At 52.8% G+C, this 13,805-nt stretch overlaps 1 protein-coding gene and 1 pseudogene across 3 annotated transcripts in view; one reads left to right on the forward strand and one right to left on the reverse strand.

Annotated features, from left to right (window-relative positions):
• The first annotated feature begins 9,636 nt into the window (after nt 1–9,636).
• Nucleotides 9,637–9,983, forward strand: LOC109453038 (large ribosomal subunit protein eL39; annotated as a pseudogene). Its single transcript, XR_002138220.2, has one exon. The product of XR_002138220.2 is annotated as a large ribosomal subunit protein eL39 (transcript).
• A 1,941-nt stretch (nt 9,984–11,924) lies between these two features.
• Nucleotides 11,925–13,805, reverse strand: part of DNAJB6 (DnaJ heat shock protein family (Hsp40) member B6) — a 50,909-nt gene continuing 49,028 nt past the window's right edge. For both annotated transcript variants that reach the window (XM_074315030.1, XM_019742487.2), the window contains exon 10: nt 11,925–13,224. In XM_074315030.1, coding sequence (XP_074171131.1) covers nt 13,142–13,224 — 83 coding nt within the window. In that variant the 3' untranslated portion in view covers nt 11,925–13,141. The remainder of the gene's footprint in view (nt 13,225–13,805) is intronic.

Genomic DNA, 13,805 nt, shown 5'->3' on the forward strand with positions numbered 1-13,805 from the left:
CGTGGCTGCCGGCACACTGGCCACGGAACCACCCTTTTGTGCCCACAATTAGTCCAAAGGAAAGAGATTTTATACAGCAGGTCTGTGGCTCTTGTTAGAACCACCCAACGACTCCTCGCCTTGCAAGCCTCACGCTTGCCGCACTCGTCATGTGGGACAAACCTCTGAGGAGAAGCCGGCTTCCGAGCAGTCACGAGCGTCCCAGAGCCGAAGCTACGGCACCTATTTTCCACTCATGGGGATAAAAATGCATAGCGGGAACCCAAAGATATCGCTATTTTAAGTAACTCTGCCCCTTTATTTTTCACTACAATACAGTGGTACCTCAGTTTTCTAACGGAATCCGTTCCAGAAGGCCAGTCCAGTTCTGAAATGTTGGGAAACGGCGGACGGCGGGGCCTCGGGGTCTTGCCCTGGGCGCAGCGGAAGCCACGTGCCGGGTTGCACTTCCGGGGCGCGTGCGAAACCGAAGCATCCACTTCCGGTGCACGGCCTTGGTAACCGCAGTGTTCGCCAGAGGAGGTGTTCGTGAACCAGGATACTGCTGTGTCTGTTCACTTTTAAGTACAAACAAAAACTGGAAAGCAGCAGGAACATAATCCCGAAACAGCCACCTGCCGATATTGAAACCGTGGGGAAGCGAGTCCCGCCACACTTACTGATGGCAAGTGCCGTGGTTATGAACATTCAAAGTGGCCACAGCTCCTGGGAAGGTCACCCTTAGTACTGAAGCTGCTCACAGCACAGGTCACCGCTGCGTCCGCCCGCTCGCGTGACAGGCAGCAGACAATCGCAGGAGACTTTATGTAAACATTGTGCTTCCCACCCAGAGCTGGTATTGCCACTCCCAGTGGCCTCCGTTTGAGGCGAGCTCTGTCCCACTTGGGCGACTCCAGTGGGCGTGACCTGACTTGTGGCAGAGCAAACACTTGTGGACCCTGCCAACCCCGGCATCCAGACCCCACGGAATCCTCGCAGCCAGACCAGCCCCCAAGCCGGTCCCAGAGGGAAGCCAGTCAGGATTCTATGTCCCCAGCCCTGCCCCTGCGTCTGAGCCGCCACCCAGGGAGTAAGCTGACAGAAGCCTGAACTGCGTCAACTCGCGTGCTGACCTTCAAGAGCGAGAACAAAACATCGGAATGCCTCCCGATGGCAGGAGGTTCGCTGCTGTTTGACGACGTTCTCGAGAAGGTTCAAATGACGGGAAAAGGTCCGCGGTACATACTAAGTGGACGGGCAGGATTCGAAACCGTCACATGCGGTTCCCGCATGTGTTTGAATGACATTTGTACGTGCACGTCTATGCCACAGCAAGGACGGAAGCAAGTTTTCCAGGGCACTTACCCTGTCTCCAGGTCACCAGCACTCTGTCCTCATTCATCTTTTCTGTGTTTTCCAAGTTCTTAAGCGAGCGTTTGCATCACGGGGGGATTTGCAATTAGGAAGGGAGCTGGAGTTCAGGGACTCGCCTTCCATCAGAAGGGTCTAAACATTGGCGCCCGAAGGCAGCAGCTGACACAAGGTTCTGGATGGATGCTGGGATTTCACAGAACTGGGGACCCAGGCACACCGTCAGCAAGGCCAGCAGGGTGAGTCCATGGGCCCCTGACGGCAGGACAGACGGACACACATGCACTACCTTGACTTCCTCCGTGGGGCCATCAAAACCCTGCCATGCCTTGCCGCCCCTCAGCTTTCATTCTCTTGGAAAAGCAGCCTTTGGGTATTATTCCCTTTGGAGAAAGACAGGTCATGACCTCCTGGGGAAGGGACTGTCAGACAAAGCCATCCCCCCACCACAGGAGGGACGCACTGCCATGGGACCCATCAGAGGGCTGTGGCAATGACACACGGTCCAAGGGGATGTGGCACTAAGGGAAGGACCTCGTTGACCCCGCTCATGCAGGGGAGAATGTGAATATTGACCAGTCACTGGTTTCTCTCCCTTCAAAGGGGCGAAGACAGGTCCGCCATATTCCAGAACAGTTAGCCTCCTTGCTCGCGTCTCTTTTCCCTTCCCTTCCTTCCTGTCTTTCTAGTTCAGAGCTGACACTGTCCCCACATCAGCACGGGAGACCCCAGGAAGTCTTTCCTCCAAAAACTGACAGACCTGTGATTCTAAAAGCTGTTTCAGAGGCCCAGGGCTGAGGTCTTCCCTGGCTTTCTTTCTGTGCCTCAGGCACAAAGAGGGTGAGCAGAGGAGGGGAGCTGAGAAAAATGACCCTTAACCCTCGCTCGGCAGGGGGCGAAGGTTCACGAGAGGCCAAGAAGGATGCTTCCCGGCCCCTCGCCTGCACCGTGGGGGCTGGGAACGTGGAGAACCAGGGAGAATGCCATCAAGTGCAATCTTGGTCACTCTGAAAGGCAGGACACCCCATCCCTCGCCCTCCAAGGAAAACCTCACACCAGACAAAACCCCTGAGCCGGTTTGAAGCAAGAAGGAGTCTCAAATTCTCTGACCTAGAAATCAGGAAGAAAAGTGGAAAAAAATTAAATGAAAAAATCAGGGACAAGGGTGGGACCAGGGGCACCCGCTGGAGAGGCATAATCAGGACTCCTAGCTACAAATTGTAATGGTTTTGATTAGACGTGAGTTGAACTGGCTTCTGTGCTTCGTCCTTTCTTAAGGGACGTGATTTTCCTCCTACAGCTCACAATGCAGAACAAGGGAGGGTGGAAGGGGAGACAGATGAGGAGAGAAAGGTGGGGGCGGCCGCCTTCCTGCCGTTCAATCCCCCTTGAAGCATATATTTAATCAGAGCTGCCTGAAGCCCCACAGCACTCAGCCTGGCAGGGGTTCTGGACACCAGGCTGTGTGGGCGATGGTGGGGGCATCGAGTTAGGGGCAGAGCTGAGGGATGTCAGCCCAGGAGCCACAGGCCCAGCTGGGGCCATCAGGGCAGGCACCATCTCCAGGCCTCAGTTTCCTCATCTATGAAATGAGGTAACTGCACAGGTGTGTGTGGATATCACATGCATGAGAGGCTTCACAAACCCACCTTCAGTGAGCTGAGGAATTATTGTTGTTAATATTAATAATGTAGAAAACAGCATCTAGCAGAAACTGCAGATAGAACGTTAGTTCGGAGGAAGTCTCAAAGTTGGGGGGTGTAAACAGTTCTGACAAGTCTGGGATTTGCAGAGGACGGTCTCATTAATTCATTAAGTAAATATTTTACTGAACATGAGAGGAAATGTAGCCACCTCCAGTGGTCAAAGTTTTAATACTTCAGCCTAAATATACTTTGGAAGTCTTTGCAATAATGAAAAAATCATTTCCAAAGAGAATGTCACAGCCCAAAGGTTTGTGAAAATGGCCTGGAGGTTCTAGCAAATTTCATGTTGACGCCCAGCAAAGTTCCAGAGCACCTCACTAAACCAGACACTGGGAGTTTTTGTTAAAGAGTCTGCAGCATTTTTTAAGGCAGTATTACCCTGATACCAATACCAGACAAAGATGTCACAGGAAAACTACAGACCGATGTCTCTTATGAATACGGACACAAAAATCCTCAACAAAAAACTGGGCAAACCAAGGCAGCAACATGTAAAAAGAAGTCTACACCGTGACCATGAGGGGTTTATCCCAGGAATGCAAGGTTGTTTTAACCCTCAAAGAGCAATTAAAAAAACACATCATATGAATAGAATAAAAAAACAATCACATGATCGTCTCAAGGCAGAAAAGCCTGCAACAAAATAAAGACACTAAAAAAAAGTAGGAGTGAAAGGGAACTTGCTAGACTTACAAAGGGTTTCTACAAGAAACCCACAGCTGACATCCCCTTCACGGCAAGCTTTCCCCACCAGATCAGGGACAAGACAGGCAGTCCGTTCTCACCACTGCTACTGATGGTCTAGTGGAGGTTCTCGCAGAGCAATAAGCAAGGAAAAAAATAATAATAAAACACATCCAAACTGAAAAGGGAGAAATAAAATGATCTCTATTTGCTGGTGACATAATCCTGAATATAGAAAATCCTAACAAATCCACTAAAAAAGTGTGATAACTAATGAGTTCCACAAGGTCGTAGAATCCAAGACCGACACAAAGGTGAGTGGAGCGTCTGCACACGTGCAACGAGCAATCTGGAAACGAAGACAACAGTTACATTCATACCAGCATCAAAAGAATAAAATACTTAAGGATAACTTTAACAGAAGAAATGCAAAAAACTTACACTCGGAATCCAACAAATCCTGTTGAAAGAAATTAAAGGGCTAAATAAATGGGAACCGCGTCCGTGTTCCCAGATCAGAAGACTTGTCCTGTTTCTACGGCCCCAGATCCCAGCTCACGGTTCCGTACAAATCGAGCAGCTGATTTAAAATTTACACAAAATTTCAAGGGGCCCAGAACAGCCAAAGCCATGTCACTCTTGCCCCTGGAACCCAGGCTGCTGGGGCCGAGCGTGTGCTTGTCTGGACGCTTGGCAGCCCTGCCACAGGCGCAGAGCTGCAGTGACGGGACCCCCGGCCCCCATGGCACAGCCCTCGGGCCTGGTCTCGCTTGCCTGCCGCCCTCTGGCAGGCAGCGCCACGAGCATGTTTATGGACAGAGACAGTTTGCCACCTGGTCATCTTCACGGTCAGGAGCAAACGACACGTCTCGCATAGAGACTGAGACTACGAACGGGACAGGACAGAAGCCCTCAACCGGATGGCAGCTTCGGGAGAAGGCCGGGCACCAGCGGGGTTGGCCTGAGGCCACATGGGGAGGCAGAGGAGGTGGGCTCTGCACCCAGAGGCGGACCCAGCGCCCTGTGTGTTACAGTCAGACGCTAACAGGTAACTGGTCCAGGGCCAGCTCCCTGAGAATGACACCAAAATAACCCGAAAAGACAACTGAGGGGACTGATTTCTGACTGGGGCATCACTGTGAGGACAGTGTCTCAGGGAGGGAGGGCAGAAGCCATCCGGAGGCTGGACGCCTGAGACCTCGGTGTCCCAGGGCCAAGCCCCCTGGAGGCTCTAGGGCAGGTCCTTCCTGCCTCTTCCAGCTCCTACTGATGCCGGAATGCTTGGCTTGTGGACACATCGTGCCAACCTCTGCCTCTGTCATCACGCGGCCTCTTTACAAGGACACCAGTCCTTGGATTCAGAGCCTCCCTCCTCCACTCAGGTCTCTCCTGACCGTGGTCACACCTGTGAAGACCCTCCTTCCACAGGACGCCATATCCACAGGTGCCTGGGGTGAGGACCCCACCTTGCCTTTCTGGGGGGACACGATTCAAGACTGCTAGGGAACTCCCACCAACAACCTGCCCCCAGGACACACAGCAGGCGCCTTCAGGGGCCAGCAGCCAGCTGTGACCTGGGCCTCAGAAAGGACCATTGCCCAGGTTACTTCTAGTTCTAAAGACCCTGGCTTTCGTCTCCACGCCCACTGTCAGCACGGGGACGGAGCAGCCATCGTCAGAAGCCAGACCACTGTTGTCTAAAGAGGTTGGAGGACCACTGAGGGCACGGTCGTGGGGCCATCTCCCCAGATGACGGTTTTCTTTCAATAAAAAGGTGTGTGGAGGTGAGTAAGGGGTGAGGCAGTTGTGCAGAGCAAGGCCGAGCCGGTCTTACTGTGCCCGGGGCTCCTGGGGGCAGGGCTGGTGCTGGACCCTGCTCTGGGAGGTCTGTGTGCATGGTGCAGGGAGCCCACCAGCCTCTGGGCCCGTCAGCACGCGGTCCCTCCAGGTGTGGCCCCTCGCGGCCAGCAGCCCCTCCTGCCATCAGCCAGAACTCCCTCTTCCAGCAGCTTCTGTAGACGACATCTTGGTCTTGACTGGGTTAAACTTGCCTGGTGACAGGTCTTCCCGCGCACGCTCCCCACGTGCATTGGGCCGTTCACCCTCATTCATCGCCCCCTGGTCCCCGCCAGGCTCCGGGCCAGCAGACGTGCCCTCACGCCACCCGCCAGCCTGGCCTCCAGGAGCTTCCGGTTGTCCCCAGACAAGTGCCTTGCATCCAGATCCTGGTGCACCAGACCCCGGCGCACGGCCAGGCCCTTGGCGTGGGCTCAGCCTCATCTTCCACTTTAAGGGGAGCTCCTTATTGGAGCTTCCAGCCTTTCTCCCCATGGTAACCACCATGATGATGACCTAATGTGACGACGACCTGTTGTCATAGTGCATTGTTGACAACTGTCACTTTACGCTGATGACCTGCCCGGTGCAGGCTAACACCCAAGACATGTGACAACAGCGAAAACTGAGCTTTTTCAGTCGGCTGCCGACTTGGACCAGCCAGCTGGACCCGACTACACTACGTGCTACACACTGGGGCTACCACGCGACAGTCCGCATGCTGTCCCACCGGGGACCCACTCGGCCCCCATCACGAGGGCACTTCCCTCTGCCCGCACACCACGACAGGCTGCAGACGGCAGGCAGGCAGCTTTCTGTGGGCTCCCAACAAAGCATGCACGCTCACCCACGAGGCCTGACTCCCGAGCGACATACATGCAGGCAATGCATTACAGCCATTTGCTGGATGCTTCAGAGGCGGCAGAGCTAGACACACCGCTACTCGAACTGGTCCACACTGGAAACATGTGTTTCCAACTAAAAATGAGTAGAAAAAGGACAAGTTGCCAGCACCCCCCACATGCACCACCCAGACTCGTTTGTCACAGTTTCTTTAATGCGAGTGACATTAACACATTGAAGCAGAAACTGTCACCAGAATCAAACGAGAAAGGAGACGAGATTCTCAGCTTGGGGAAATTTCTGAAATTGTTAATAACTGTTTTCCTCATTAGTCACCACAGATGGTGTATGACAGACGAGGCGCCAGCAGTGTCGTGGCCGCATCACCGGTGTCCACTGCCCCAGGTCACCTCACACCACTTGGATCATTTGTTTCAAAGGATTCCTGTCTTCTTTTACTTCAGCTTTCAATATTTTCTACGATATCTGTCAGACTGAACTCTTTATAAATGGCTTTTAAAATTTTAAATGATAAATATGCACATATGCACACACGCTTGTATACACGCATGTGTGCACACGTGTATACACATGTACACACGCCTTTAACAATACCATATTTAAATCGACGACTCCAGCAGTCCTTGGTAATATTTTAGACATCAAATTCCATGATTTCTTGGGGCAGCTACAATACATTGCTATGCATAAGAAAATGTTAAATTTTACATGGTTAACCTGTGTCCCTAAAAGTGGCAATGAAAGTGTATGTTTCAGAGCAATTAGCATTTCATTCAAAGGACCATATTATGAAACACTTGCCAAAGATTACAATTTACCTTTTACAGTTTAATTTAATGCTCTGACATTTGAGACATTCCCCAGTCACTCCCAGCTCATTCTAAACTGACTGTGATAAATGTGATGGGAATCAGGAGATTATAATGTCAGCTCTGAAAAGCCCACAGCACAGCCAAAGGCGGGTCCACACACAGGAAGTTCACGTTGGCCACGTCGTCAGCTGGGGGTTGGACCTGTTACTCTCATGTGTCTGTAGACCCTGCACTAAAACGACGGGAACTACTGAGATTGTGCCTAAGAATGCCTGGCTCTAGTGAAGTGTATTTAGCTAGCAAGTCATATTTACTTGTGTATTTTCCCAACATGCTGGGTATTTATAAGTTTGTCAACAAAGCTACTATAAAAAGTAAAAGAAAGTAGAGTTAAGAGCACATCAGGGGGCCGGCCCGGTGGCTCAGGCGGTTAGAGCTCCGTGCTCCTAACTCCGAAGGCTGTCGGTTCGATTCCCACATGGGCCAGTGGGCTCTCAACCACAAGGTTGCCAGTTCGATTCCTTGAGTCCTGCAAGGGATGGTGGCTGCGCCCCCTGCAACTAGAAAACGGCAACTGGACCTGGAGCTGAGCTGTGCCCTCCACAATTAAGATAATTAAGATTGAAAGGACAACTTGACTTGGAAAAAGGTCCTGGAAGTACACACTGTTCCCCAATAAAGTCCTGTTCCCCTTCCCCAATTTAAAAAAAAAAAAAAAAAAAAAAGAGCACATCAAGGTGGGAAGATGAATTTATTTCCAGACGACACTTTTATTTTCCAGCTCCTAAATCCAGATGACAGAGCACTCGGTGACCCTATGGCCGCTCTAATATGGAACTATTTGCATCATGAACGCGCACGTGTTTGCCCGCCTTTCGTGCATGAGTGCCTGCGTGTGTCGCCTGGGGTGGGCGGGTTCCCTGCGCACAGTCCCGTTTTCCTTGGTGGAGGCGCCACCCTGTGGCCACAGCAAAGATTGCATCATAAAACACCATGTTGCCCACGCTGACTCACCTGCATTCATGTGTGGTTTTCTACATGAAGACCTTGGATGAAGAAAAATTCCCACTGAACTACATGGAAATTTTTCAGAAAGTATTTGATATGAGGTTTCTAAAGTTGAGATTAAGTATTAAGCCACAGAAAACACGTATTAGCCAGATATCCGAGAGCAGGGTCTGCATGCCAGTGTCGGCATCCTGGGGCGGACACAGCAAGTCACCACACACTGGGGCTTGTGACACACTGACTCGTCCCGCCACTATCTGGGGTCCAGAGGGCAAAGATCCAAGGTGCCACGGGGTTGGCTCCCTCCTCCGGGGAAGGTCCTTTGTGCCTCTCCCAGCTCCTGGGGCCCAGGCGTCCCTGGCTTGGGGCCATGTCACCCAGTGTCTTAGCCGTGCCTGCACCTCAAACCTCCCTCTTGGAAGGATGCCTGTCGCTGGAGCTGAGCCACCCGAGTCCAGGATGCTTGCTCTGGAGAGCCCATCTGCAAAGACCCAATTGCATACAGGTCACATTCACAGGCTAGGACGGGGACGTACCTTTCCAGGGGCCACCACTCACCTGTACAGATGACATGGGGATGAGGGGAGGGGCCAGGGTGGCAGTCAGCTGTAGCAGATGGCCTAAGCGAATGGGACGGGACGTTCCAGGCCTCACAAGGACGCTGGGCAGCAGGGCCCCTGTGGCCTGCCCTTTGCCCTGGGAGCCACTCCTCCTCCCTCAGACTACTGTTTTGGGGTCTCCTTCGCTGCACGTCTGTCCTGCTCAGACGAGGACGGGTGGACCCAAGAAGAGGACAGGCAGAGAGCAGGGCCGACGTAGCAGGGCCGACGTTGCTGGACCAGACAAGGATCCTGAGCTGGGGCTGGACCCATCCCCATCGACGTGGAACTGCAGCTGACCACGGCCAGCTGGGGACGAGGGGCAGGGTCCACCGCTGGACATGGAAGGCTCGCTCTGGTGCCACCGTCCATCCTGAACACAACTGAAGACCTGGGGCCCGGGTGTCACTCACGGACAGGCTCTTACTGGGTTTGATTGCGAAGTGGCTACAGACCCGCCAGAGCAGCCACAGGACGAGGACCGACCAGTGCCCAGGGGCTGAGAGGAGGGGTGGGCGTGCGCCAGCTGCAGGGGCCTCATGGGCAGGAATCACAGGACAAGGACAAACAGAAGAGCAGGAGGAAAACAGACTATCGAGGGAGATAGAAATGTATGCCGAGGTGAACAATGAAGGGCGTATTAAGACAAAAAGGAAATCGAAAAGAAAAAGGAGGAAATGCCACTGTGAATAAGAGCTTTTAAACCTCTGAGGGGAAATTTAGAAATTAGGATACAAAATATGGTTTAAGGTGATATGAACAAAAGTAAGATTTTTGCTCTTTATTCGTCGCCATCGTAGGGTGTGTGGCTGACTCTTCCTCGCCATGTCTTCTCACAAGACTTTCAGGATCAAGCAGTTCCGGGCCAAGAAACAAAAGCAGAATCGGCCCATTCCCCAATGGATTCGGATGAAAACTGGTAATAAAATCAGGTACAACTCCAAGAGGAGACATTGGAGAAGAACCAAGCTGGGTCTATAAGGAATCGCACATGAGATGGCACCACATATTTTTGCTGTGTCAGGATTGCTTGGATCTTAACCATGGCACTGAAAAGATCACTACTATCTGAACAGTTGGGTGTGTTTTATTGGGAAATTATAGGGAAAATGAGTTTTCTCTGTAATATGTTTCTGCACTAGTAGATTTGGTTCAGTAATAAATATGTGAGGCCTTCTAAACTGTTGTGTTCTGGCTTGTGAAGTATTCAATAACACAGAAGTTCTCTGGCTATCAAGTACTTAAGTGTGGCTAGTACAAGGAACTGACACTTAAGTTTTTATTTTACTGTAATGAGTTCCATGTGGCTAGTGGCTCTTGGACCTTCTGTTATGGGAAATGCATATACGTGTCATCTTCATACCTGAGGGTAGCACATTCTTAAAATAAATAGCATCTTTATATGTTAAAAAAAAAAAGAAGTAAGATTTTTAAAAATTAAACACGATTGACAAGCACTTATCAGGCAAACGAGGACACATTTTAAACATCTGAAAACAGCAAATCAGATGTTAAAACCAACTGGAACACTGAAAAGACAAGATGTGAACATAATGTGAGCTGTGGAGCTTGTAGCTGAGGAGCAGCAGCTGCTCTGCTGTCCCAGGCCTGACCTCTGACCTCCTAGAAGACAGTGGACAACAGTGGCCCCAGGGGCAGAGGAATAAGCAGAAGGGAAGCCACCCCGCGTGACAGTGGCACTTGACCCGTGTGCAGACCTGGAGCCCTGACAGGCCTTTCCCAAGTGTGCCACCCCTGGGGACAGGCAGCGTTTGGGAGTCGGGGGGCAGTGGCCTTGAGGTTCTCACCCACTCCCTGGGCCCGGCCCCTCCTGTCTGGACCCCATGGTGCAGAAGGGAGAACTTCCAGAACGAGGATTTCTACAAGCCCGGCCTTTCCATCCAGACCCAGGCGGCCGACTGCCACGCCATACGTCAAATTCAGTCTCTCAGGAGCAGGAAGATTCATTGTCCTGTGTCATCTGGGGCCACCCCGTGTCACTGCGTAATGGCTAGTCAGTCAGAGAAACAATCATTTTTATACCATAAAAACTGAATTGTTTGTTCACTGAGAATGAACGCTGTCGATCAAGCAAAACCCTCTGAAACCCCAGGGACAAAGCCAAAGAATTAAGGCTGATGACAGCCGTGATCAGCAGCGTCCACCGCCCAGTGCAGGGGTCACCGCTGCTCGGCTGGCCAGGGCCCCACCTGGCGTCAGGAGAGCAGGGGGGCTGGGGCCCCAGCACAGACAGCTTTGTGCCCGCTGTCCCCTGGTGAGGTACGGTGACCTCACCAGTGGACCTGCCCACTGGTGTCTGGTCCGAGCAGGACATTTGGTGGGCGCCGCCCACCTCCCTGAGCCCACCCTCCCCCTGCCCGGCCCCCCCAATCACCCCCAGCAGAGTCCCCAAACTGACTCACTCATTACACACAGCAAATGCACCCACCTAAACCAGGCACTGTGGCCCCAGGGTTGGGGTGGCAGGCGCACGTGTGGTTCTGCCCCTCTGCTTGGTGGCCAGTGAGGCAGGGACCTCCCCTGCTCACTGAGGAGCTGGCTCCTTCGGGTCACGTGAACATGTGGAGCCCGGCAGCTCGATGAAAGTTGTTTGCGCATGGAAGACACCGCCCCAGACACGGTTCCTGTGTGACCCGCCTCCAGTGACATGTCTTCCCTGCCTGGAACCACCCCCCTCCCCAGCTCCCCACAGGAGCCAGTTCTGGCGTGAACATCGCATCCCACAGGAGGCGCCCCTACTCCTGGAGTGCCCTGTCACAGCGCCCCCTCCTCACAGCCCGGCTGTGACTCAGGACACGCCTGGAAGCTGGGTTGGTCCCGTCAGGGTCACTGTGATAACCAGGCACAGCCAGGAGAGTGGGCAGGCGTGTTCCTGTCACTTCTCTCCAGTGTCTCCATCAGTGTCAGCACTGGCTGCTGGTTCTACACACAGATATTCAGTGGGAATGTTTTCTTTCACTGAAATGCCGCAGAACTGCTCTGACTTTTAATTGCTAACAACAGTGCAACCTGGTGATGTTTATAAATGATGGCAAGTGAGCAAGTCGAATGACGCTTACACTTTATTTACGTAGGTGGCATTGAAAACACGATATGCTTTCTTGCTTACATTTTCCGCAGCAAGCACAATTCACAGCACAGTGCGTACCTCTCCCAGCAACACCAAATCTGGAGGTCACACGACACTCTCATTTCTGGCTCCTAAGCCGTGGCACGGCCACAAGGACTCTACCACAAAACCCGGAATTTCAACACTGTGACATTCAAGTTGCTCGCATTTTTTAATGACGTCAGGCTTTTCACGACGCCCGTGTTTCCAAGACAGCAAAGGAAGAGAGGATGTGGGAACAGGGTCTTGTGTTAGAGGAGACGGCAGCGGCGGGCAGCAGTGCTCAGAACGCAAAGGGTTAAGAGCAGATCATGCAAAGAAAGAATCACGGGAGGCTGGGAGGACCTTGCTAGATTAAGGTGGTTTCTTAAAGGATCAATGTTTACAAACTGAAATACTGAGTTCAGCATACCCACCGGACGTGTGTGTGTGCGCGCGTGCGTGAAAATAGCACGTATATTTTTCCCCAGTGGACCCTAAACTCAGAGCCAGAGACAGCATTATGGAACAAAATTTTGTAGAATTCTGTGAACATGCTATTAAGAACTATGGGTCCAAGAAAAAAATAGGATTTAGCAAAAATTAAACAATATTTGAAGTCAAACGTGGACCACTTGGAGAAGATCAAATTTAAAGTAATAAACCCAGGAAATGACATCTGAAGTGACTCGCCAAGGCCGCGCTGCAGGTCTGGCTCCATAAACTGAAGGGAAGTGCGCGATGGCCATGGCTCGGGTGTGATGATGTCACCTGCATGTCACCCTACACTTACCTAGCGCTAGTTCCCAGCGCAGCACTGCGCGACACAGGACAGTCACTTCCTGAGCACAGCTGGTGGCCTGCGGGCACCTCACCATCGCACCTCTACAGCTAGACATCCCAGCAGTTTGCACAGCGGTTGACCCAGTGAGAAGATGGGTTAGACCCTCGTCCACCCCGAGGACACCGCCCCGGGGCACCCTGCCCTCCCCACCTGGCCATCACGCCCGTCCGTCTCCCAGGCTCCCGCCAGCCCTAGTCTGACTGACCCGTGATCAGCGCCCCAGTGCTGTGAGTGGGTGTGGCCTTGGGACAGTGGGGAAGCAGATGCCGCTGCCTAACGCGTGCACACACAGCCGGCCGGGCGCGGGCGCTGGGCGGGCGCACGTGCGTCTAGTGCTGCCCTTTGGTCGGCTTCTTCTTCTTGGATTCGTCCCTCTGCTTCTGCTTCTTCCGCTTGCCGCCTTCTTTGACTCCTAAGGAAACACGGCTTGTGAAACACTGAAAACTGCGGCTGCCTCCCCACTAAGACACAACCGTGTGCTAACTGTCCCCACGGTAAGAACAGTCAAAGGGACACAGGAAAGACACGTATCTTCACTTCTCTCTGGCCCACACCAACTGAAAGCGTGACAGACACAAGCTGGCTTCTTAAATTGTGCGATGACAACCTAAGTTAACGTTATTCCAACAGCAGCCAGCAGCCCCGGGCTGCAGGGCCCCTTTACCTGCCCTTCCCCCATGGCCACTGCTGGCCCCCCCGGGTCCCACCTGGCAGTCCCTACACTGAGGGGCCTTTCTCCCCGGTCACTGCTTAAACTCAACAACCGCCCGACGGACGCCAAAGGGACAGACAGATGAATGCCCCGCTCCCCCTCGGGAGAACTTCGTCCAAAGAGCCAGACATAAGGGACCTGGTGTCAGTCCCAAGAGGTGGCTGTGAGCCCGGGCTGGGTCGGTCCCTGCAGGGGAGGGCGGAGGGGCCGTGCTGGGCCCAGGAACGGCGGGTACTGGATTTGGGAGAGCAAAGATGGATTTAAATGGTCCGATTGTGAAG

The sequence above is a fragment of the Rhinolophus sinicus genome, linkage group LG11 (assembly GCF_036562045.2).
Source record: "Rhinolophus sinicus isolate RSC01 linkage group LG11, ASM3656204v1, whole genome shotgun sequence".
NCBI lineage: Eukaryota > Metazoa > Chordata > Mammalia > Chiroptera > Rhinolophidae > Rhinolophus > Rhinolophus sinicus.